We start from the raw sequence: 27,691 nt of genomic DNA on the forward strand, positions 1-27,691 counted from the left end.
CCTTGGTCTGAGGCAGGATCCAAGGGTCTGTAGTCGACATTGCCCTGAGCCAGGAGAACCATGGCCTTTTGGGCCAGAATGGGGCCACCAACAGAACTCTTGCCCCCTCCTCCCTTATTTTTCTTATTACTATAGGTAATAGATTCCATGGAGGGAATGCGTAGGCCAGGTCGAATGTCCATGGCACCTGAAGGGCATCGAATATGTCGGGGTTGTCCAGTCTGCAAAGGGAAGCAAATGTTTTGACCTGACGGTTGGACCTTGTTGCGAATAGGTCTATTTGTGGCATGCCCCATCGGTCTGTTATCTGCCGGAAAATCTCTCTGCTGAGCATCCATTCCCCTTGATGAAGGGTATGGCGACTGAGGAAATCGGCACGGATGTTGTCTATACCTCTGATGTGCACCGCTGACAAGGACAACAGATGACTTTCGGCTAACGTCATGATGTCCGAAGAGACTCTCATAAGATTTTCTGATCGTGTACCTCCTTGACGATTTAAATAGGCTACTGCCGAGGTGTTGTCTGAGAGGACCCTTGTGTGAGAGCCTCGTAGCTGGGGAAGAAAGTGGAGTAGGGAATAATATATGGCTCTTAATTCTTTTACATTAGAAGAATTAGCTAACTCTGACCTGGACCAAAGGCCCTGAACCACCTGATCACCAAAATGTGCTCCCCAGCCCTCCGGACTAGCATCCGTGGTTACTACGGCAGAAGGGGTGATGACCCATGGTACCCCCTCTGATAGATTTCCCCAATCTAACCACCATGTAAGGGAGTGTACTACCTCTGCCGTTAAGAAAATTGTTCGATCTAAATGTACCCTATCTTTTGTGTCTTCCTGCAATACCAATTTTTGCAGCTGCCTGGTATGGAATTGAGCCCATTTAACCGCAGGGATACATGATGATAGTGAACCTAACAATGACATGGCATTTCTCAGTGACATATTACGCTTTTTGATAGCTAAATCTACTTTACTAATTATCGAATACTTTTTTACTTTTTATCATCAGGCAACCAACATTTTTGGTCTACTGAATCCAGGAGGAGACCTAAAAATTTCTGACAAGTGACGGGTTGGAGTCTGGATTTTTCCCAGTTAATAATCCAACCCAGCCTTTGTAAAGAGGATACCACCTCCTCCAACCTTTGCTCACACTGTAAGAAATTTTTCCCCACAATTAGTAGGTCGTCCAGATATGGGATGACCAATGTGTCTTTTAACCGTAGGAAGGACATTACTTCCAAAAGCAACTTAGTAAAGGTTCTAGGAGCCATAGACAGACCAAAGGGCATTGCTCTATATTGAAAATGACGAACTTGACCGTCTATAACTACTGCTACCCGAAGAAACTGCTGGTGCGACTGGTGTATGGGAAGATGATAATAAGCATCTTTGAGATCAAGTACTACCATGTAACAGTTAGGGAACAAATTTTTAATGGCTGATCGAATGGATTCCATCTTAAATGTTGTGGGTTTTATGAACATATTTAGATTTCTCAAATTAAAAATAGTTCTATAGGATCCGTCAGGTTTTGTAATCAGAAACAAGGGGGAGTAGAACCCCTGCCCGGTTTGAGATGACGGAACCTCTATTAAGACCCGTTTTGCAAGAAGGGACTTGACTTCTACTTCCAATGCTTCTTGTTGTAGTTTGGACTTTAGGGAGGTGAGCCGAAAGGAATCCGGAGGTTTTCGGATGAAGTCTAGAGTAAGGCCTGAGGATATTAATTTTATGGCCCATGGGTTGATAGTTATTTCTCTCCACTGATTGATAAATCCCAGTAGTCTACCGCCCACTGGTGGAATAGGGTTCTCGGGATTTTTCAGCTGGTTTGAAGGGACGTTTGTTAAACAAATTGCCTTTCTGCCTGAAGTCTTTGTTCCTCCATTGCTCTTTAAAGCTTCCCTTTCTGCCAAATGCTGGCCTCCTAAATGCCCTTCTGTAAGCAGGAACAAAGGGATTAGGAAAACCTTTTTTACGCTCACCCGCCTTAGTGAGTATCTCATCCAGAATAGTTCCAAAGAGGTACTCACCCTGACAGGGTATGGCACACAACTTGGATCTGGACTGGGCATCCCCCTTCCAGTTCTTTAACCATAAGGCTCGGCGGGCAGTATTTGCGAGGCTGGCTGTCCTGGCCGCCAGGCGGAGAGAATCCACGGAGGCATCGGATATAAATGCCGCAGCGCTCTTAATTAAGGGGATGGATGCCCTCAATTTCTCTCTAGATATACCATTCTTGATATTCTGGTCCAGCTGGTCTAACCAAACCAGCATAGATCTACTGGTACATGTGGTGGAGATTGCCGGCCTAAATGCAGTGACACAGGCCTCCCACGATTTTTTCAAAAGTGCATCCGATTTCCTATCCATGGGATCAGATAAGGAGCCTGAATCTTCCACTGGTAGGGAAGAACGGCGGGAAGTGGATGCGACAGCCGCATCGACCTTTGGAACTTTAGTCCAGGTGTTTAAATCTTCGTCCTCAAAGGGGTAACGTCTCTTACAGGATACTGGTGTAAACCCTTTCTGCCCCTTGCTCCACTCTTTTTTAATGAGATCTTTTATAGTCTGGTTTACTGGGAATACGTGGTCCTTTCGCTGAAATAGACCTGCGAACATAACCTCCTGGGCCGTTTGGGGTTCTTTAACCTCCGACACCCCCATCGTTTTCCTCACTGATTTGACTAGACTATTTACTCCCTCAGTCGGGAAACAGACATATTCCTCCTCATCTGAGGAACCAGACAAGTGGGAGACGTCTGAATCAATTTCCCCACTTTCCGCCGACGTGTCAGCATTGGGTGAGGATTTTCTCCTACTTCTCTTCTCAACACTGCCTGAGGGACCACCACTCAACGATTGGAGTTCCTCCCGAATCATGAGCCGTATTTCGTCCATTTTAACGGACTCCTCCTGCCGCAGGGTGTTATCTATGCATGCCTGACATAACGTTTTTGGATAAGAGTCAGGCAGGGGCTCAATACATATAGCACACTGCTTGTGCTTGGTCTTCTCCTTGCTTTTTGCCTAGAGGGACATGAGCAGAGGAGACCAATATAAGCTCTGAAGGAGCTGAATACCCAAACATTCTGAAGCATACTATACCGATTGTTGGGTGGATCGTCCGGTCTGGGATGTGGAACGGGATGATCTCCTTCCTGATTTTTCAGTGGAATCACTCTTCCTGGAGTGTCCACTATTCTTTTTTGCAGCATTACCACTTTGCTTTTGTGGCTCTTCTACAGGGTGCTCACTGACTTCCTCGTGGGACGACATAATGCACCCTGTTTTTCCCTTCCTATCAGACTTTTATAGTGTGGGCTATCAATCTCAGCCCCCGCAGCTGCAACCCATTTTTTTTTTTTTTTTTTTAATTACCTGCACCAGGACACCTGCGAACACCGCCAGGAGGAATCCAATATGGCGGTTCCCCCGGAAATGCAATGCCGACCTCCGGGGGTCGGCCATACTACATCCGGGATTCCGGACGCACTGCGCATGCGCCGGCGTCTGCCGCATTTTTTCCGGCATTACAACCCCACGCATCGTACCTGAGGGACCGGGGGGAGCCACCGCTGTTCCGCGCCACACCTTCCAGACCGGGATCTCAGGTAACCATACCGCCATGGTCTTCCTTCCACAACGATGTCCCAGCAGGGAGATCGTTGGAGCTTTCCAGGCCCCACTATTTGGCCGGTGCAGACGAGGAGGGAACCAACAGGAATCCCCGACTCTGCTTCTACTCGCTCTGGAGCCCCTGCCGCTCAGCAGAGACGCACAGGCGGCATCCAGGCGAGTTTTTCCTCTTCTCAGACACCGCTGTACAGTGTCTACAGAGATCTTCTCTGTGGGCTTCCTTCTAGGAACAGGAAACCAACTGAGGAGCGAGGGGGGGCCGCCCCTTTTATCTCTCTGTAGGTTTCCTGTTCCTAGGGGCGGATCCCCTCTCTCAGTGGGTGCTGTCGTGGCGAATAGAAAAATTTAAGAATCTGTCTCAGGGTATGTGCACACATTCTGGATTTTTTTACGTTTTTTTCGCTATAAAAACACGATAAAACCGCAAAAAAAAAGCTCACATTAAGCATCCTATTAATAAAATGCAATCCCCATTTTGTATGCACATGCTGCGTTTTTTTCCGGAGCGGAAACGCATTCCGGAAAAAAACACAGCATGTTCATTAATTTTGCGGAATCGTGGGGATTCCGCACACATAGGCATGCATTGATCCGCTTACTTCCCGCATGAGGCTATGCCCACCATGCGGGAAGTAAGCGGATCATGTGCAGATGGTACCCAGGGTGGAGGAGAGGAGAATCTCCTCCACGGACTGGGCACCATATCAATGTTTAAAAAAAAATAATTAAAATAAAAAATAGTGATATACTCACTACTACTCACAGCGGTGCATGCGGCACCTTCCGTTCCCAGGGAACATGACCATGACGTCATCCCAGGACTTTGCACAAAGCATCCCTGGGAACGGAAGCCGCCGCGTGCACCGCTGAGGAGATCGGGGGTCGTCGGAAGGCGAGAATAACCAGTTTTTTATTTTTCTATCATTTTTAACATTAGATCTTTTTACTATTGATGCTGCATAGGCAGCATCAATAGTAAAAAGTTGGTCACACTTGTCAAGCCCTATGTTTGAGAAGTGTGACCAACCTGTCAATCAGTTTTCCAAGCGCTTGGAAAATGCTAGCATTCTGCAAGTTAATTAATTAATTACGCTTGCAAAACGCTAGTGTTTAGCGGGAAAACGCATGCCAATTCCGCATGCGTAATACCCGCGGCAGGGAGTTCCAGAATTACCGCGGAAATAGCCCTGCACAGAAGAGCAGATCTGGATGCACATATACTGGTCTTAGGGATATAGAGATAATTTATGTATGATACACGGAAGACCAGATGATACTACCTGATAGAGGAGGAGGTGGAAGCTGAATGCAACAGTGTAGTGGGAGTGCTTGTATTGTGGGAACCCCTGGATATTGGTATACTGATTTCAGGGTGATTATGTGGAAAAGCTTTGGCTATCATTATACCTATAATGGGGGCTTTGGTTGCCACTACTGTGAGGGTGCGGGAGCCGGTCTTGGCTCGCCACCCTCCCTCGGAGCCGAACGTGGCTTGCAACCCCTCCATCGGAGCCGGAAATGGCTCGCGACCCTCCCTCTGAGCCGGACGTAGCTCGCAACCCCCCTCGGAGAAGAACAGGGCTCGCGACCCTCCCTCGGAGAAGAACGTGGCTTGAAAAACCTTCCTTGGCGTTTCCCTCGGAAACTAACGTGGCTCGCGACCCTCTCTCGGAGCCGAACGTGGCTTGCGACCCTCTCTCCGAGCCGAATGTGGCTCACAACCCTCTCTTGGGGCCGAACGTGGCTCATGACCCTCTCATGGAGCCGAACGTGGCTCATGAGCCTCTCTTGGAGCCGAACGTGGCTCGCGACCCTCTCTTGGAGCCGAACATGACTCATGACCCTCTCTGAGCCGAATGTGGCTCAAGGTCAGAAAGGTTTGGAACCACTGCCATAGACTCTAGAGCCATTCTGTACAAGTTAATGGAGCATATCACTAGCAACCAGTGTGTCTTAACTCAGGGTTAACACAGCAAAGAAACAGAAAAATGACTAGGCAGTAAACATATTTTGCGATTCCCAACCTCATGTAATATGACACAAATAGCTACATTTGGCAGAATGCTGTAACCATTGGAACATCAGTAACAAAGTGCCAAATAACCGTATTAGATTAAATTAATCTGAATAAGAATATTTTGATAATGATCATGGCATATGCCATCAAATAGTCGAGAAAAGAAAGTGCATATTGTGCATATAATATCATTGCAATTCTGTATTGTAAATATAAATGGTATTAATTTAGTTTATACCAAGCAATCAATACAAAAAAAAACACAAAAAGTAATGAAACATAAAATGTGCAAATGATTCTTAAACATACCCTTCCAGGCTGGACTATCTCATGATGACCATTCAGGCTGTACTGAATCTGCATAAGCTTTTGAAAATTGTCCTTACAAATGGAAATTGGAAGAAAATGCAAAATGTGTTTTTATGAATGATTTAATCCAGAAGCGTATTCAAATGCATTTACAACTGAAAATACTCTATGTATTCCTGAGATAACCTGTTCTAATTAGCACTTACCCCATGCTTCAAGATGTCATTGGCATGATTAGCAACTTCAATGACAACACTCAAGGCAGCTAGAAAAGGAAAAAAATATAAAAATCAAATGAACAATTAAAAAATGCCTCTAATATTGGAGATAATGAAGTGGAAGGAGGAAATTAGCCAAGGCTGCACATAGAACTATCATCAGATATAATTAGTGGTGACCTGGCATAGCCAATTCATGTAGGTAAAGAGATTTTTCAAAGTACCAAAGTATACATTCTTACTGTGCACTTGACTACACATTTATTACCAATTTATAATTCGCAATATGAAAGCACCCTGTGAATGCAGGAGAGTAGACACGCTTTGTACTCTTGTGACAATGTAGCAGATACAGAGCAGTGTAAGGACACTTGTCATATTTGCTCATTAAAAAATATCTGTTTCAAGAATCTAAAATGTGTGTATAACTCCATGACAGGAAGACCACCAATATGTAGACACTCTGATGCCTTTAATCATCAGGACAATTACACAATTGACAGATGAGTGATGGACAAAGCCACGTCTGTTTTCCCTACTAAGCCAGTTATTTGGCAACTCACAGTGAGCGTATACTCCTCCGTATCGGGGTGTATAACTCCATAATAGTAGGAACTAGCTGCCACCACCAATCATTTATACAGGCCAATGAGACAACTGACAGGTAGAATACTGCTTCAAAGGTGCGGCTTATACAGTAGAACAAGAGGAATTATTAAGATTTTATATATTTAATCCAAAAAGTAGACAGTGTTATAAAAGGTTTGGCTCTGGCTTTTATGAAGGGGAGCAATGGACAGAACTAGAATAAACTGCATCTCTCAGGACTGACAAAGACTATAATTTGGCATTTACTTTTATTAACACAAGATATGTCCACATACCCCCCCTCCGGTGACTCACAACAGGGCTGGTCTTCAGTAGACCATAGGATGTGGCTTATGAAATTATGAGATTCCCAAATTCTACGATATCTTCACCCCTGGAGGTCCCATGTGTGAGATATTACTGTTATGTTTCCTATCATTTTACCTTTGTATAGGTTAGGAAACATGGCATGGAAGGCAACATCCATCTGCCCGATATTTAATTTGAAGGTGTTATGGTCACAGATCAGTAACGTAAGACAAACTCATTCCATTCACCATTTTGTCACGACTCAGACAATATGATTTTCAAATCTACCATCTATGCCGTTCATAAAAACGCCAATATTCATAATAATTTGAATGGAACACAGAAGCTCACATCAGTCTGTTTGCAGTTCTGAGACTCAAGCAGGCAAGGGCCATAAATCGGTCACCCCCCCATAGTGACAGAGCTGACAGTACTGGGGACGTGGCTGGACTACAAGGCTTGAGGGTAGAAAGTTCTGTAATGATAATCTCCTGCTGATAAATACTGATTCTATTGAAACAGCTAAATACAGCCCAGTAAGAGACATCACTGGGGTCAAGATTTCTGTCCCTACATCATGGTGCTCTCCGACTACATAGCAAAAACCTGATGACAGATTCCCTTTAAACAATGAAAATTGGCAATTTTAATAAAGAAAAATACACGATTGAGATTCTTTCTAAAGCACATTGCAGAATACATTGGCAATACGCTTTAGAGTTAACTGCTGCCAAGTAGATAATTGAAGGACAATAAAAAAAAACAAGTAATAAACATTTTTTATTAATATTGTAGGGGTTGCTCTACAGCAGGTAAAATGTAATACTAAATGATTGCCATTTAGATTCACGGTTGACCATGTACAACATGGAAAACTAAAATTTGCCACAGCCATTATGGCTTATAGTTTTCAGAGAGAAGTCCCTCTATGACAGCTACATGCTAACAGAGCATAAGAAAATGGACAAGACAACCCCTTTAAAGGGAACCTGTCAGCAGGATAGTGCACAGTTACCTACAGTGTCAGGTCGGCGCCGTTATACTGATTACAATGATACCTGGTGATGAAATCCATCTTGTGGTTGTTTCTTAATCTTTATTTTCAGTTTTGTGTTAATGATATGCTCGTGCCTAGGGGGCCGGTCAGTGGGGGATCAGTGACCTGTCAGCAGTCTGCATTATGAATACCTGATCAGAGCACCACATACAGACCCCCGCCTTAGTGCATGAGAATCTCATTAACACAAAACTAAAAATAAAGATTACACAACAACCACAAGACGGATTTCATCACCCAGGTATCATTTTATTCAGTATAACAGCACTGGCCTAACACTGTCTGTAGGTTACTGTGCACAATCCTGCTGACAGGTTCCCATTAATAATGTCTTAATTGCAATATACCTATGTATTTATACATTACCTTGCGTGTCACTGTAGTCTGAGGATTCCTGTGAGAGATTCTGGAGGTAATCTATACATATATGAAAAGAATAATGAGATAAGTACAAGTCTGAGACCTGTAAGACAAACATGCTTTATAACACTGAATAATATCTGACAAAATTCAACTGTTCAATAATCACATATTATATACAGTCCTGTACATATTTTTTATGCAATGTACGCAAATACTGCACATATGTAATCCCACAGACGATACTTGTGTGAGAATAATTATACTCTATCACCACTAGGTGGCTTCTTTAGCTAAAGAAAACAGAAGCACTTTAAAGTTCCGTAGAACGCGTTACTTTATCTCACTCAGTAACTGGGCTATTAGCAAGCATTTTACCACCCGATAATAGGGGAAAAGTTCGCTTTATGGTTAGATAGCTAATATAGCTAGTAAAATAATTGCCAAATCACAACTAAAACTAAAGAGTAAACTACACAGAACAGATTACTGAGAAATATAAACATTATAATTATTATTATTATAGCGCCATTTAGTCTATAGAGCTTTACATGTGTACACATAAAAGATGGACATCAACATCTCTATATAAAATGTGCAAAATGCTCAAAACCCCTTGAAGAGTTGTCAGATCCTGGTCCGTCACTTCTCAGCAGAGGAAATGCCAAGAAATATACAGTAAAAGGACAATAAATCCATCATCACTTAAATAATAAACCCAGCAGAGGAGACATTCATTAGTAGAGAGTGAATGATTGCATGAGCCGGTCTGCTTTGATGTGGTACAGAGATGAACACAAAGCCACAGTTTGGCGCTAACCGGAGAGGGGGCGATGTTGGGGGCCTCCTCACCAGCAAGCCCTGAAATCATTTGCTTTGATGTGAAGTACTGGGTCTTAATGTTTCAAAAGAAGGAGCTGACAGTAACTAATCTCCTATTTTACAAGCAATTATATACATACACATCTTAGGTGTCACAAAAGAAACAAACGGAGTGTAAAAAGGGGAGAAGGCTGATGATAGAGCCATTATTAGAACATTTTCGAATCATTGCAAATGTTTACACCTATATTTTCTACTGTTCAAATGGGATAAGGAAGAGGGGGAGTGAGAAAAGAAGGAAGAAAGGAGGGAAAATAATGAAGGAAGGGAAGAATTGGAATGGAGGAAATAAGGAAAAGGAAGGCAGGACAACAGTCCATCTCCATGCGGGTGCACCATAGGACCTGCACAAGTGTGTGTAGGTGCGGCGTTGCCTCACATGATGAGCTGATGCACATGTTCCATAGCGTTTGTCCCCATGTTCAGTAGCTCTGACAGGGCCATTGACTAATGAACCACAGTGTGATCGGTTATACATCATTTTTGGCTGTAAGTCTAGTTGAGACAAAGTAGACTACATTTTGCTGCGGCTGAGAATAATATATGACAGAACACTAAGATGAAGTGTGCAGCACCGTAGTCGATGACCTGTCAGCGCATACACCAGAATAAAATATTTGTGGGCTTTCGGACGCAAGCCCCGACTGAGACACGGAACATGGGGTCAAAGTGATATGAACCCAGCCTTACAAAGTATCATCCCAAATACATAAAAAAACTAAACTTTTTTGGCAACTCATACATGTGAGGGCTTGTTCTTTTTGTTATACGAGTTGTAGTTTTAAATAGTGATGAGCGAATATACTCGTTACTCGAGATTTCCTGAGCACGCTCGGGTGACCTCCAAGTATTTATGACTGCTCGGAGATTTCGTTTTCATCACCGCAGCTGAATGATTTACAGCTATTAGCCAGCTTGATTACATGTGGGGGTTGCCTGGTTGCTAGGGAATCCCCACATGTAATCAAGCTGGCTAATGGCAGTAAATCATTCAGCTGTGGTGAGGAAAACTAAATCTCCAAGCACTAAAAAATACTTCGAGGACCCCGAAATCTCGAGTAACGAGTATATTCGCTCATCACTAGTTTTAAATGACATCATTCAATTTACCATATAAAGTACTGAAAGAGGGGAAAAAATTCCAAATTAGATGAAATGGTGAGCGAATGCAATTCCTCCATTGTGTCTTAAGTTTTTGTTTTCACGACATTCATTGTGTGGTAAAAATGAATTGGAGACATGATTGTACAAGTCAGTCTGATTAAGCCAATATCAAACATGCATAATAAAAAAGTTCAGCTTTGAGTCATTAATGTCCGAGACCTGTAGCATTCTGATATTTCTGTGGCTGGTGCTGACTGAGGGTTTGTTTTTTTTACACAGCGAGCTGATGTTTTTATTGATAATAATTTTGTGTATACAAGATGCTTTGATTTCTTGTTATTATTACTTTTAAGGAGGGAGATGCCAAAAAACGCATTTATGGAGTTTTGATTGTTTCCCCTTTTTTAGTGTTTACCAATTTGGCTACTTAATTTAATATTTTAATAGATATGATTTTTGCAAGAACAGCAATATCAAATATGTTTATTTTTTACCTTTATTTTTAACAGGGCTGTGGAGTCCGACTCGGTATAAATTGGACCAACTCCTAAAATATATAATAAATTGGGTACAGTAGTACAATGCAGGATGTGCTGTCAATGTTCTCTTGTTCTCTTTAGTATTTGGGAAAGTTATTAAATGTCTTATAAATGTCTATTCTTTTCCTGATCTAAGGATCTCGGCTTTTAGTTGAGATGAATCTGTGCTGCACTTTATGTACATGCTCAGTAGTGAGGCATTGCTGTGGGGTCGGGGAATGTACATGCTCAGTAGTGAGGCACTGCCGTGGGGTCGGGGTTTGTACATGTTCAGTAGTGAGGCAGTGCTGTGGGGTCGGGGTTTGTACATGTTCAGTAGTGAGGCAGTGCTGTGGGGTCGGGGTATGTACATGCTCAGTAGTGAGGCATTGCTGTGGGGTCGGGGAATGTACATGCTTAGTAGTGAGGCACTGCCGTGGGGTCGGGGTTTGTACATGTTCAGTAGTGAGGCAGTGCTGTGGGGTCGGGGTATGTACATGTTCAGTAGTGAGGTTGCGCTGTGAGGTCGGGGTATGTACATGTTCAGTAGTGAGGCCGTGCTGTGGGGTCATGGGAATGTACATGCTCAGTAGTGAGGCAGTGCTGTGGGGTCGGGGTATGTACATGCTTAGTAGTGAGGCAGTGCAGTGGGGTCGGGGTATGTACATGCTCAGTAGTGAGGCAGTGCTGTGGGGTCGGGGTATGTACATGCTCAGTAGTGAGGCAGTGCTGTGGGGTCGGGGTATGTACATGCTTAGTAGTGAGTCAGTGCTGTGGGGTCGGGGTATGTACATGCTCAGTAGTGAGGCATTGCTGTGGGGTCGGGGAATGTACATGCTCAGTAGTGAGGCACTGCCGTGGGGTCGGGGTTTGTACATGCTCAGTAGTGAGGCAGTGCTGTGGGGTCGGGGTATGTACATGCTCAGAGAGGCAGTGCTGTGGGTTCGGGGTATGTACATGCTCAGTAGTGAGGTTGCGCTGTGAGGTCGGGGTATGTACATGTTCAGTAGTGAGGCCGTGCTGTGGGGTCATGGGAATGTACATGCTCAGTAGTGAGGCAGTGCTGTGGGGTCGGGGTATGTACATGCTTAGTAGTGAGGCAGTGCTGTGGGGTCGGGGTATGTACATGCTCAGTAGTGAGGCAGTGCTGTGGGGTCGGGGAATGTACATGCTTAGTAGTGAGGCAGTGCTGTGGGGTCAGGGTATGTACATGCTCAGTAGTGAGGCAGTGCTGTGGGGTCGGGGTATGTACTTGCTCAGTAGTGAGGCAGTGCTGTGGAGTCCGGGTATGTACATGCTCAGTAGTGAGGCAGTGCTGTGGGGTCGGGGTATGTACATGCTCCGTAGTGAGGCAGTGCTGTGGGGTCGGGGTATGTACATGCTCAGTAGTGAGGCAGTGCTGTGGGGTCGGGGTATGTACATGCTCAGTAGTGAGGCAGTGCTGTGGGGTCGGGGTATGTACATGCTCAGTAGTGAGGCAGTGCTGTGGGATCGGGGTATGTGCATGCTTAGTAGTGAGGCAGTGCTGTGGGGTCGGGGTATGTACATGCTCCGTAGTGAGGCAGTGCTGTGGGGTCGGGGTATGTACATGCTCAGTAGTGAAGCAGTGCTGTGGGGTCGGGGTATGTACATGCTCAGTAGTGAGGCAGTACTGTGTGGTCGGGGTATGTACATGCTCAGTAGTGAGGCAGTGCTGTGGGGTCGGGGTATGTACATGCTCAGTAGTGAGGCAGTGCTGTGGGGTCGGGGTATGTACATGCTCAGTAGTGAGGCAGTGCTGTGGGGTCGGGGTATGTACATGCTTAGTAGTGAGGCAGTGCTGTGGGGTCGGGGTATGTACATGCTCCGTAGTGAGGCAGCGCTGTGGAGTCGAAGTCCAGGAAATTGAGGAGTCGGGGGTTTTGCTTACGGACTCCACAGCCCTGATTTTTAAAAGGGGGAGAAAGGGAGGGATTTGAATTTTTATATTTTACATTTTTTTAATATTAGTTTTTATTCCCCCCCCCCCACCCCTTAGGGGACCTAAACCTATGATCGTTTGATGGCTTATACTATATACTGCAATACACCAGTTTTGCAGTATATAGTGAAAATCTTGTGGCTGAGCTTCACAAGGGGTCTGAGATGACAGTGATGGTAGTCTTCAGCATACCCCTGGCTGATGTAGTAACCTATCGGACCCTTGCGATGGGCAATGGGAGCCATTGCACAAAGACATTGGTTCTTATTACATCTAAACACTGCCATCAGAGATTTACAGTGGCAGTTAAATGGTTAACAGCTGTGGTCAGCAGAGATGACGGCACATCCTGAGCCTCTTCCATACCTGGGAACCCTTTCCCAGAAAATTAATGTGCCATACATTTCCGCCATAGAAACGTGTTGTGGACTAAAAAAAAAAAACGCTCCTTTATACATTGGATCAAGGACCATCATTTCAGTTAGCGCAGCCCAAAACCGCAAATTGCCTTTCCTTCAAGAATGCTTGCAGAGTTCATCCCCAGCCACTAAGCAGCTGCTCCCACTATTCAGTGTTCACAGGAGTTGTGCCTACACAACTCACAGAGGAGAGCAGATTACCTGGATCAATGATATCTGGTCTGGTGAGCGCCGTTTCCTTACCGTGTTTGTCTATATATCTACTATTAGTGTGACTTATTACAGAACCTTGTTTGCGTACCTGTTAAAAGTAATCTGTACTGAGGAATCCTTTGAACCGGTTTGAGTAAATAATGCTTCAGGGCTAAGTTAGCACAACGAGGGCTCATCTGAAAAAAAAAAAAAAAAAAATGCATGATGTTAATGGTATTTTCCACTACTGTATAAACCCTGCTTGATGACTTCAGAGCCCCATAGAAAAAAAAAAAAAAAAATCTAAACTCTCCTCCTGCAGTGGTACTGTTCTTGCAATGACAGAGGTTTTATTCCCAGCAAGTCACGTAACATTGTTGTGACTAGGCACTAAAGGCTGCAGTCGAAGAATGGCAGCTGACTGGCTGCAGCCATCACGTGACACAACAATGTCATGTGATGCACCAGGAACCACAGCGCCAACATTACTAGATCGGAGCTGCTGCTGGAGACTCGTATCGATTGCATGGCCGTCATCAGGGCATCATTGCCATTACAAGTGTATGGGGCCCGATGAGCAGAAGTCAAGGGGGAAGGGGTGCCCGGACTGGGCAAGACGAACTGCACAGCCTGTGATGAGGCAGCACAACCAAGCCACTGTATAAAACTGACTGGCAGACTGCCTGGCACGCTGGAGCCCAGACTAATTACTTTATTTTGCTTAATTAAGCTCCGGGGCCTCAGTTATTCACAGCCACAGCTACTTGCATTGGCCGCAGCAAATGGGGGCAGCCGAGTCTGACATCAGACGCTCCTGGCCCGCCCTCTGTTCCTTAGCTGCCTGTGCTCCATGTGACCTTGCACATTATGTGAAGGAATATAGGGTCCAGAAGTGATGAGATCCACGCACGTGCCTGCTCAACCTCCCACTCACCCGATACTCTTCTTGTGACCCCTCCCTGCTCATGCAGTGTGAAGTTGTAAGGCTGCCTACCTGCAAACTACTAAGTTCAACCCTACAGACTGCTACCTGCAATATGGTACAGTTCCCTGTCTTAAAGGGGATATTCTGGTTACCTAATACTTATCCCCTAAACACAACAGATTGGATAATTATTAGGACCAGTTCACATGGCGGGTCTTCATGCAGAAGTTTGGCGAGGACAGTCTCACCGAACTTCTGCTGAACATCCACGGTGCCCCTTTCTTCATGCCTCTTGTTCACCTCTATGGGAGACAGCAATGAGGACTGCAGAACTTCAACACAGCCTATATTTCTATTTCCCATATTTAATTTTTAGTACCGAAATTCAAGAAAGGCCATATTATTAAGTGCCTTATCATCAGCTCAAACACATTCGGCAACAATAACCAGTAAATCACCAATCCTTTTAATCATTGTTTAAAGTTTTGGAAACATTTACTTTAAAGCGAACGGTCATCAGGATTTTGCTAATTAAACTACAGGCACTGTCAGGTCGGCGCCGCTACACTGATTAAAATGACACCTGGTGTGATGAAATCCGTCCTGTGGTTGTTGTTTAATCTGTATTTGCAGTTTTCAGTTAATGAGATTCTCGTGCTTCGGGGCGGGTCTGTCTTCATTCGGTGCTCTGTTCACATATTCATCCTTATGGGCTTAAATGACAGGTCACTGATCCTTCAGTGACCTGCCTCCTATTTTAAATACTACGCTTACTCAGGTCATATTGTGGTCTTTGGAAAAATAAATGTGGAGGGGCAACTGGGGTGGAGCCTGGGTAGAGTCTCAAGGGGGCCCGAAAATGTTACCAGTATGGGGCCCTGAAATTCCTGGTGGCAGCTCTGATAGATTATTTTCTATTGGGTCCAGTAGCCATGCTTTCAGAAAGGGGGCCAGGCAGAATTTTAATACAATTTACCTGCAGATTAACTCTATATTTGCAGATAAATAGCATTTTTTCCACATACTGATGAAATACTGTATAACGAGAGCAAATATCCATCACTTTCTATATAACCTGGTTCTGACCAGTCAATATGGGCTTACAATAACAAAAACTTCATAACAGTGTTACTTTATATATTGTGCTTGTTTCCAGTTACTTCATTCAGAAGAAATCAGGATATTGTGATGTTAAATCATGATCACATCAGCAGATCCACCCCCTCAGGAATGAATGGGGCAGCTATCTGGCAATGTGCTGTACATCATGTCCTTACAGACTACTGTACGGGTATTACAGCATCTACACAAATGATGCGCTGATGCTACATAAGTTATTTATTTGTATTTCTTGTAATTTTGTTTACTAACTTCCCAGCGGCATAAGCTGTGAAGTCCACTGATTGGCTGCAGCATCCCCATGCGCTGTACTCATGATGTCACTGCTGCAGCCTGTCAACAAAGATGTGACCGGGTGGAAGGGTGAATATTAGGGTAAGTTCACACTGGGCGCTTTTTGCTGTGGTTTTTTATGCTAATTTTCAGCTGCTTTTTACAATAGCAACAAAGCCTATGAGATTTCAGAAATCTCATGCACACATATTGTTTTTTTGTTTGATCAGCATTTTGTGCTTTGCTGCGTTTTTTGGACATAGAGCATGTCACTTCTTTCAGCGTTTTTGCTGCGTTTTTTCACCCATTGACTTGAATGGGTGTTGGAAAAAAAAGCAGCAAAAACGCAGGTATCTATTTGCTGCTGAAAATCCAAGGACATTAGAATGGACTAAGAGAAAAAAAAAAGGAACAAAAAAAAGCAGCAATTAAAATGCACCAAAAATGCAGCAAATAAACGCACCAAAGATGCTAAATACGCAACAAAAAACGCGCCAAAAACGCACCTAAACCTGCGTTTTTGATGCAGCTTCTTTCCTGCCAAGATGATCAGGTTTTGCTACAGAAAAAAAAAAGCAAAAACGTCCTGTGTGAACTTACCCTAAATGTGTTATTTTGATCATCTACAAGCCTACAGATTAATAAACGATTATTCCCGGGTAACTCCTGTAAATGTTTATTTATGGGTAATATGGTACTTGGTGGATATGCCATAAAACGAATTTGCCTATGAAGTCTCATGATGCTCCACTGACTTAGAGGGAGAAGAGGAACGGCGCGGCGCTGGAAAGCGGGAACACTGCAACTGGTATTTTAACACACTTACACACTAAACACATTTAGGAAGGTTTAGGGACTAAAAGTTTGGCTGGGAGCGTTTCTTTAATGAAAGCTATTGAACCTTAATACAACATATATCTGCGGCGTCACCACTGCACGCTCAATCACAAAATGGTCGCCATAATATGAAGCATTTGGCATTTCATTACCTCAAAATCTTTAACTACTCCAGCAAACGCAGCATTTTTCTTGCATTGTTCATCAAGTAATGACACGTTCCGATCAAATTCTCGAATGTACGTGGAATACATCTTAAGGTAGGGGCCTTTTTTCAGAAAAATATCCGCAATTTTCTGTTGCTCACTCCTACAAGGCAAAGTCTTTTTAGAACATGGGAAAATATGGCTAATTGTGTTGAAACAGCCATACACCACAAGAAACAGATCTAACCATTAATAAGAAACCGAAAATTAAAAAAATATACATTTCCTTTTATATCTAAACAATTTATAGCTCAAAAACAAATATGGTATTTTTCCCGGACACACTATGCACTGCGTTATGCTTGGTGTATAGTCTGAGGGCGATCCACATGGATTTGCTCCCCGATTTTTGACATCTCTGTCTGGCCGGGCACTGGGCATAAACCACACATACAGTTTTGCCTACAGTGTTCTTCAGTATCAGTAATAAAATGCATTACGAGGATTTTATTCCTCATTACAGACGATGGTAAAGGATTTAAAAAGTAACTTACATTAAAATAAAATGTAGAATTAGATTGTTAAGAGACTTGAATGTGCAGATGACAAGTTTGCCAACTTCTCTGTGTGCTTATACAAACCAGAAGATAAAGTACCATTGAGACATCCTCTCCTTTAGCTCTCTCAGCACATCGCGGTTTAGCTCGTACAGCTGTGGCAGGTAGTACAGGATCTGATTTAGGATCTTGTCCTCAATCACTGGCTTCCCGAGATGCCTGGACGCTTGAGCCACAGCATAGCGGAAATCCTGCCAAAGTAAGGATAACAAACCCTGGTCTGAGCAAAGCCGTTTCCTCTACAGTACATGCTAAGCAGAAATAGAATAACACGAGCACGGACTTCTATAGGGTGAGGAATAAGAAAACAAAGTCGAAAAAGTGGAATAAATAGTGGCAAATATATAAAGAGGCGTGTTTGTGCATGTTTGGGGCATGTTTTCTACCAGTGTAGAGATACAAAACTGACATCAAGCCAATTAACATTTCCACAATCTGAACTACTAGGGAATCAGTCACTAGGTATGTGCCATCATATCTGAGAAAAGCACAATGTAGTGGTAGAGACCCTGATTACAGCAATGTATCACTTACTGGGCTGCTTGCTGCAGTTTGGTTGAAATACCTGTTAATCTTCTGCAGATCTACCAGTTCTCTGAATGCTGAGCTCTGTATAATCCCGCTGATTGGCATCTTTCTGCCTATGCATAACGTACACAGAAAGCTGCCATTCAGTGATGGGGGTGATCATACAAAGCTTATGAATATGGAGGACTACATGGCAGCAGGTTTACTAGTCCAGATAAAACAGTGGATTTTAACAAAACTACAGAAATCAATCAGGGTCTCTGCCTCTACATCATGCTGCTCTCAGATCAGGTGGCAAACACCTGATGACCTGATTCCTTTAAGCATACATGCATCATATGAAACTAAGTCTTTACTCTAAGAAAAAAAAAAAAAAAAAAAAGAAGGACAGGCAGTCCTCAACTTTAAAACGACCATCATTATCACAATTTTAAGACACGCATTGAAGCTTCAGCCTCAACGCAAGTGAAAAGCTGGTGAAGAGGCCGAAGATGCAGCGCGCCAACGACAGAACAGCGAACAGCAGGGTGGCTGAAGAGGAGACTTCTTGACTCCTGCCCACGTGCAGGCCCTGAAATTCCCTGGTCATTATAAGGTTGCGACATTTACATGCAGTATCCTCCGAGGCCTGGACGTGGCCAATTGTCCTGGTCTGGAGCCAACAGGCTGGACATGCAGCACACAATGATGGAAAGAAGAGGACCAAATGGCGGGAAGCAAAAAGGCTGGAGTGGTCAGCAGGGAGGAGAGTATTTTTTCCCCCTCTGCCCTGTTCCAAGTTACATACATATTCAGAATACAAACAATTTTATTTTTTTTTTAATCAAAAGCATTCTTAGTGAACAAACTTTTAAATCTTACAAAATGGTTTACAATAATCATATTTTACACGCCTAAGAAATTAAATACCATTTTGTATCAATCACCGTTTATGACAAGAAAACAATACCCAATCTTCCCTCTCACCTGTCTCAACTCACATTTTAATATTACACTGGGTACAATATCTGGACAATTCAAACATGAGAAAAATAGAAGAAGGTGTTTTAAATCTAAGATATTAGATCACCTTTAAAGAAGTTAAACAGGACATCTCTTGACAATACCTCAGACACCACTGCTGGACATTAAATCCATGTCCCTCACCGTTTATTAAATTCTGCAATGGCCCCTTTTTAAAGTATATCTTTTTTTTTCCATCAGAATGGTGGTAGTTAAACACCTCACAACCTCTTCCACCAACAGAGAAAATCTTGTCAACCAGTATTTTGCTGTGGTCTTTCTAGTGTGAAACAGTATTTTGGCTGTAGCCAGCTGTAGTGGGGAAGAATGTCTAATGTCTCCCACATAGTCCAACACACACACACACACACACACACACACACACACACACACACACACACTTGCTTTAGTGCTAAGGACTATTTGAATTTTAAAGACATTGAGAATTAATCTATCCACCTGCTCCCACAGCCCAACAAAGAGAGAGTAGGACCAGAACATATGGACCAAGTCTGCACCACCTTACCTAGAACATGGGAATCAATCATCTGTCTCGAGGCCCATCCTGTATAGAAGTTTTACAGGCCTACAGAATCTCATTGGTGACCACAGATAAGATATTAGCTAAACTTCTGGCCTCTCAACTGAGTACAGTTGTTGAATCAGTAATTCACCCAGACTCGGCTGGCTTTATGCCCTCCAAGTCAACTGCCATAAACTTACATAGGCTTTTTTTTAATTTGTAAGTGGCACAAGTGGTTCCTAGTCAGAAGAGCATCTTATCCTTAGATGCCACCATAGCATTTAATAGTGTTGAAAGGGGTTATATTTGGGCTGTGCTAAAGAAAATTGATTTTGGCCTTAGCTTTATAAAATGGGTTTTGCTGTGGGTGTAAAGTATCAACTGCTAAAATAACAAATGGAGACGTTTCTGCAAACCTTGATCATCACAGGGAAACAAGACAGGGCTGCCCACTGTCTCCTTCACTTTTTGCTGTAGCAATTGAACCACTGGCTTGTATTTGAACCTTTGGCTTGTATTATTAGACAACATAATAGGATAGAGGGTTTTAAATATGGAAATCGGGAAAAACAGATTGCTCTATATGCAGATGATCGCTTATTTTTGGGGAATAATATAAACCATTTCTTTCCAATTATAATGGGATCTATAGAGAGATTTACAGCGGGTAATGTAAAGTGAAAAGAGGGGATGTCAGCTCACGATGTGTAGAGAACCTTTTTCTGGCAATAGATCCTCGGACGGAGCCGCCCTGGTCCAGGGTGTGGGTGACAAATAGAAAAGTGATAGACTTTATCAATAAAATGTAATGTTTATTGTATTCTCATTAAAGAAGCAAAGACAATGGCATACCACGGATACCCTGGAGACAAAACCGACGCATTTCGACAGCTAGGTCTTAGTCATAGTTTCATAGTGACAATACAATAAGAGTTAAGTTTTATTGAAGTCTATCCCTGGAGAAAACTTCCCTTTTCTAGATAAAGATTTGGGGCCTTTTCGGGATTCACTATAAATTGGTCAAAGTTTGCGCTGTTTCCCTTGGACGATAAAGACCTCTCAGGACTAAGTACCGGTAATTCTTTTGTAGTCCCAGTAGTCTCAAAATTTAAATATCTCGGCATATATATTTTAGTTCATTGGTAATTACGTCCAGAAATAAAGTTGAAGCATGGGGAAATTACTGGCCTCAGCCTTGGGAAGGATTAATCATGAAAATGTGCCTTATGCCTAGCATTCTTTATGTACTGCAGAATTCTTTTGCTTGGATTCCCAAATATTGGTTTATGAATATGCAAAACATTTTTAGGGATTTGGCATGGAAAAAAGGTATAACCAGGATAAATTTGGAGAAGCTACAGCTGCCTCAAAATGTAGGGGTTTGACCTTGCCATATACATGGGGTTGTTTCAACATTTTAGAGGATGGACTTTGGAGGGTGTGAAATGGGGCAGGTGCCCCAGTGCGAAAATTTCTAGGAGTGGAGGTAATTTAGTAGAACTAGTAGAGTCATGCAGGCATAGGTCCAAGCCCGGATTCTTTATATCTTGTCCATAAAATCTGTTGGGTATATAATAGATGGTTGGGAATGGGAGAATATTCCGAGTACACCCTAATCTGGAAAAACCCCTGTTTGAGTGAATTGCAACATTTTGGAGGTTTTGGAGAATAGAAACGAGAGGTTTGAGATACATCAATTGTATAAGGAGGGTTATTTTTGTACATTTGATCATTTAAAGCAGATTTTTTAATTTGTGTAACTCAGATTCCCGAGCTCTAATTACGTGCCATATTTGTAGATGTTTGAAGTCAATCTCCGATCTATCCATCTCCTTGAGTGTGGTGTTGGACTTTGGTAAATACAAAAAACACTAAAGGCCTTATATCCTTCTTGTATAACTCCTTATTTTTAAACATCCTGCGAGACCTTATGGCTGCAGTTAAATCCAGGTGGGAGAGGAATATGGAACAAATAACTTCAGAGGGGTGGGAGGATATTTTACAGTCACCAGGGAAAGTATTGATAAATACGGTCCAAAGAAGATCCCAAATATTTCTCATACAAAGAGGATGTCAGGTAGTTCTCCATTTCAATCCTTGGACAGAACACCTATTATTGCCTTATATAACAACTGGTAAATCCCCTGATAAAAAAGAATTATTAATCATTTCCAGGTAGTTTGGTATATTTATTCCTGAAAAGGTTTGTAGATTTCTATTGAAAGGCCATCCAATCCAGGGGCTTCATGATTAGACATTATACCAATAAATAGCCTGAAAAAAATTATTCCAAGGAAATTGGTGATCTACAAAAAAACTTACAAATAAATCTTTATCCTCCAGACAAGGGAGTTATCCCCAAGAGGTAATCCACCAAATCATTTTGCAAGTAATTGATCTTAGACAAATATAAAATTAGAATAGAAGCCATGTAAGACGTTTAGTACATCTGGGGTTCTGACGGCCATATTGCCCTCTATATCCCTCAATGGATATATAAAAGCATTGTCTTTTTAGGTCTGTGCCATCTTTGCAATAACTGACCTATGGTCTCTCCCTCATCAAAGAATTGCTGTTTTAAAAAAATATGTTTGTTTATCATCGGCCTGTTCTAAATGGAATGTCTGCAGTCATTTTTTTTGCGACTCCTTCCACTAGGATAGACTTTCAGGGCTATTATTTTGAATAAACAGCAATTCTTATTCAAAATTGTATTGTTTTATAATACACAACAAAAAAAAACATATCAACAGGTTCATACGAACACACCATATGGCATAGTAACTACTGAAATAGAGAATTGTTTTGTTACATGAAAACAAAACTCCACACTGTATCAACAGTAGTTTGCAAAAGGCAATTGACAACTTGTTAAACTAAATAACAAGGAGGAGAAGGGAAAAGAGAAGAAATGTTTATAGGGACCATGACGACAAATCACTAAGGCAGACGGAGTATGGACTATGATACCGGCATATCAAAAATCGTAGAAAGATAAGGTAGAAATCATCTTAGCATATTTTGGTACATTGGTAAGGATAAGAAGGATCCCAATGAAACCATTTTGCAGTCACTTTGTTAGCTGTCTTTTGTGTATGGGCTAACAGGGATTCCATCCGATGAACTCTAGCCACCTCCCCAAACCATTCCTCTAGCGAAGTTGAGTCTAAAGACTTCAAGTGTCGTGCAATTACCACCTTAGTGGCCTGAAGAAGGTGCCTCAATAACAACTTCCTGAGAGCATTCTTAGGCATGGGAAACAAATAGTAGAACTGCTTCTGGGCTTTTAAGGATCGACACCCCTGTCACTTCTTTAATCTCTTGAAGAACACCCTCCCAGAAGGCTGCCAAGGCTGGGCACACCTGCCACAGATGTGACATCGAACCTACATGAGCCCTACATCGCCAGCACAAGTTGGATACTCCCAGGAGCCATTTATGTAAGACCGAAGGAGCACGATACCATCTAGATACTATTTTATAACTAGTTTCCTGAGCTTTAGTGGCTATATTAGATTTATGAGAGAGATGGAAATATTTATGCCATTGTTCTCTTGTAAAGGTTTGATGGAGATCCCATTCCCATGCCTTACAAAAAGGGGGAAGCATATCCGGATCACTATTCAATAGAAGCTTATAGATATCGGAGATTGCATGCGCAGGATTAGCGGGAGCCATACATAGGGATTCAATGAGAATAAAAACAGCAATTCAGTATTCCAAACTCTGTTTTCCAGGTTTATCCCCTTCATTTGTGAGTTATCCTTAACAGGCCTTATTTCTCTTATTAACACGCCCCTCAAGAAGGGATTCACTGCATCCCATACGACGTGCCGTAGGTAAATTATTGTAAAAAAATTCTGATAGTTGCCCCATAACATTGTTACAATCAATAATTTTAAGCCAAAAATTTATAAACCAATTTTGTTTGATCTATGGGATGGGTGGAAAATTTGGATAATAAATCCTCTTTTTTTCAATTGTCCGGTGTAGTTGAATAACATTCAGATGTGAAGTTCAATATTCTGTCTACTAATTTTGAAGGATCACCTTATTTAATTACACAAAGCATCATCCAGTTTAATCCAACCTTGGAGCAGAGAGGGCCGATGAACAGTTTAGCAACATTATATCGACAAACAGAATCATCCGTACAGCACAAAGGACAAATTACTTTCAGTGTTGACAATGTCAGCTCGTGTACAAAGAAAGCAGTGTGCTTTCTAGACACCAATTTCTATACTGGAGATTTCTGCACTGGATTTTACTTGCGGAGACTCGGGGACAGCAATGATTTAGCCATTTTCCACTATGGCTATTCATAAGTTTTTGGATAGATAGCAATGCTGGTGTGTACAGTACCTTAGTTACACAACAGATAAACTACCTAAACATGGGCACCCTTGTAAAAGCATAAATATTGGACACAGATTCACATAAAGTAATGCTATAGGACAACGCTCTGAATACCTTGTCATTTACTGAAAATCTTAAAACCGAGTAAAGATTTGTAGCACCTGAGTACATAGTGTATTTAAATTAGAGATAAGCAAATGTTTTGAAATTCAAATTTTTTATTTACCGTATTTATTTTTTTTATACGATTTGCCACGAGTATTGCAAAACCTCCAATTGCCCTGAATTGAGGTGTCTAACACTCATGTCTCTCAAGACTGTATTCAACTACTTTAATTCTGTTTGAAACAAACATTGACTTGGCATTGTCAAAGTAACTATAATATATCTGGATATGGGTAAATGGATGGTAACTGCTAGTATCCACCAGCCAGTTTAATAACACTATGCATGGACATATTGGTGTTTTTTTTCCTCTTTAAAGTGAAAAATGGTCCAAAAGTTATCCCTATTTGGGGGCATATTACTGTCACGCTGGTATTGATACACCATTACAATTACACAATATACACAGAAGAAACCATGACTTTTTGATAAGCAGTGGTCAAAAAACGACATAACGTCAGCAGTCATCTGCTCGCTGAGCAAGGAATAAATCCTGGTAATGCAGCAATTTTGATCCCCTTTTAAAAGCTAAACAAAAATTTCCCTCAAATTCAATACAAATATGATTTGTAATGAATCGTTCATCTCTAATTAGTGACTATAATTTTTAGTGGAGTAAATTTGTCTTTGAAACAAAGAAATGTGGTTTATACATGGGCTCCCTGTCTATAGAGGCATAAGTATATGGATTTATAGAACGCAATCTTAAGAACCTCACTTTAGCAGACACTAAATATAATCATCTACAAATAAGGAAATACATATTCTGAAAAACTATTCATGATGCCAAAGTTGCATACAACTTGCAACATGTGGGCAAAAATTGAATCTTTGTGTTAAGCCAACCAAAGGCTCTGTGTAGCCCTAATTCTTAGCTATATTTTACTTTACTATTTGGTCACGTGTACATTCCTAATTTCATGTATCCTTTGTACTGCATATACAAAAAGTAACTACAACCGACATTCTCATTTATCACAATTACCGTACACCCCACCACGGGGCAGATTATGTAGCCTTTCAATTTTAGGTAATTACTTATGTAACTTGACTCCAGGAAATAAAATGCCAGTGATTGAAGGGATTCCATTTGTGTTCTTTTCTATAGGGCTCAGACTAAACTCTATAGAGATTGGAAATTTCTCAAATGTGCACTATGTTCCTGCTGATAAACATACGGATTCTCAACTATTACCTGGCAGTGTTGCTATAAACGGCATTAATGTGTATCAAAAATCAATACCATTACAAAGTGGATTATTATCAGATTTGATCCCTCATAAGTGAGAGCAATGCAATAGTAATTCTAAAATGCTTTGGAAGGTTTTACATTCCACACCATTCCCATAAGTGGGCAATATTCTTCTGAAAGTATACGCAGCTGATAAAGTGACATTTCCAGCAGCCCTACAGGGATGTATTTCTGAATCGTTCTGGCTTGTAAAGTGAGCAATTCCAGTAATGCCTGTTAGAAAATTGAAAACAATGCTATTTACAACACCAATGTCCATGGTGCATCTCTACTTTAAGGTTGGATATACAGACATACAAAGTTTAGACTAATTTTTTGTGTATTTTTCAACTGCATTTTTTTTTAACCCCTTTACCAGGCCAAATTTTTATCATTCTGACCACTGTCACTTTCTGAGGTTATAACTCAGGAACGCTTCCATGGATCCTGGTGATTCTGAGACAGTTTTTTCATGACATATTGTACTTCATGATAGTGGTAAAATTTATTTGATATGACTTGTGTTTATTTGTGAAAAAAAATTGAAATTTAGCAAAAATTTTGAAACTTTTGCAATTTTCAAACTCTGAATTCTTATTCCCTTAAATTAAAGACATATCACACAAAATAGTAAATAAACAACATTTCCCACATGTCTACTTTACATCAGCACAATTTTTGTAACAAACTTTTTTTTGTTGGGACATTAGAAGGGTTAAAATGTTAAAATTGAACAGCCAATCGCAGTGATCATAGTTGAGGTGGGGGCATTGCCACCCTGGGGACTAGGAGCCCTTGTACCCTGAGGTAATATGGCGCCGTAACCTTAATGTTATCACCGCAACTGCGGTCGCGGTGCTGCATAAAAGATATGACGTATTCAAACGCCCAAGGTCGTTCAATACCATGCTACCTGGATGTATGTATACGTCTAAGGTTGTAAAGGGGTTAAAAATGCCTTAGCCAGACGGGACATTCAGGAAGACCTTTCACCAGTCTGAGAATGTTGAACTGATATCATGGAATAGTGGCTGCAGAGCTTTATTGTAATGTTTATTTTTTAAATTTCCCCTCTCAGTTGCAGTGATATTAGGTTGAAAAATTAGGTTAGAATTTCTTTGTTAAAGGGAGCCTGCCACGTAAAAAAAGGCTATTAACCTACAGATAGGGCATTAATCTGCAGGTTAACAGCGTTCTGACACCATGCAGGCCGGCACATTTGCTTCCAATTATAGGGGTGGAGTCCAAATGATTTCAGTCACCGCTCTATGCATAGTAAACAGTGGCTGTAACTGCACCCCCGGCACTGATTGACAGTTTGTTCAACATTAGATCTGCCTGTCAGGCAGTACCGAGGGCACCGTTACGGCTGCCGTTCTCTATACACCGAGCGGTTACTGAAACCATGCAGGCGCCACTCCTATGACTGGAAGCCCAGCTCTGTCGCAGGGGAATAATGTTAATTTCCTCCCGGTAGCTGGGCTCTCAATGCCAGCGCTACATGGTGTTAGTAACCTACAGATTAACAGCGTTTTTTTTGGTTTTGGTTTTTTTTTACATGAAAAGGTTCCCGTTAAGTTCAAATGATATTATCAGAGATTTTTCACTGGCAGCGTGTACCGGTACTTCCTTTGTATGATACTATCCGATTATAAACGTGACAACATACAGTAAAAACAAACAGGTTACCCTGTGTGAGACATGTAATGACAGTCTGCTCTACTTCTGACACTTAAAATTACTGCAGTGAGGAGAGCAAAGAGTACCAACGCCTTTTGGCTTTTATCTCCCATAAGTCCATGTGAGGGAAGAAAAGCTGTAGTTGCAGACGTATTTTTAACAAGACAAAGCTCAGCTCTGCTGTACTCCCCTCCCCCACGCTGCCTTGAGATGAAAGTTGTTAGTACTCTCTGCACTACTCCTGGGACTTTGTAATCACACAACTCAGCAGTAAAGGCCCCGTCTCACTAAGCGATTTACCAACGATCACGACCAGCGATACGACCTGGCCGTGATCGTTGGTAAGTCGCTGTGTGGTCGCTGGGGAGCTGTCACACAGACCGCTCTCTCCAGCGACCAACGATCAGGGGAACGACTTTGGCATCGTTGAAACGGTCTTCAACGATGCCGAAGTCCCCCTGCAGCACCCGGTAACCAGGGTAAACATCGGGTTACTAAGCGCAGGGCCGCGCTTAGTAACCCGATGTTTACCCTGGTTACCAAAAAAAACAAACAGTACATACTCGCCTTTCGGTGTCCCTTGCCGTCTGCTTCCTGCTCTGACTGAGCCGCCGTACAGTGAGAGCAGAGCGCAGCGGTGACGTCACTGCTGCGCTCTCACTTCTCACTGTACGGCCGGGAGTCAGTGAGAGCAGGAAGCAGACGGC

General features: G+C 42.3%; 1 protein-coding gene across 1 annotated transcript in view; it reads right to left on the reverse strand.

Annotated features, from left to right (window-relative positions):
• Window positions 1-27,691, reverse strand: part of FGD6 (FYVE, RhoGEF and PH domain containing 6) — a 173,490-nt gene that overhangs the window by 36,014 nt on the left and 109,785 nt on the right. Inside the window, exons 6-11 of the mRNA XM_077265145.1 lie at window positions 17,539-17,690; window positions 16,889-17,045; window positions 13,692-13,779; window positions 8,514-8,564; window positions 6,182-6,240; window positions 5,976-6,047 (exon numbers count right to left, since the gene is read on the reverse strand). Of these exons, the coding sequence (XP_077121260.1) occupies window positions 5,976-6,047; window positions 6,182-6,240; window positions 8,514-8,564; window positions 13,692-13,779; window positions 16,889-17,045; window positions 17,539-17,690 (579 nt within the window). The remainder of the gene's footprint in view (window positions 1-5,975; window positions 6,048-6,181; window positions 6,241-8,513; window positions 8,565-13,691; window positions 13,780-16,888; window positions 17,046-17,538; window positions 17,691-27,691) is intronic.

The sequence above is a fragment of the Ranitomeya variabilis genome, chromosome 5 (genome assembly GCF_051348905.1).
Source record: "Ranitomeya variabilis isolate aRanVar5 chromosome 5, aRanVar5.hap1, whole genome shotgun sequence".
In the NCBI taxonomy this organism is placed as follows: domain Eukaryota; kingdom Metazoa; phylum Chordata; class Amphibia; order Anura; family Dendrobatidae; genus Ranitomeya; species Ranitomeya variabilis.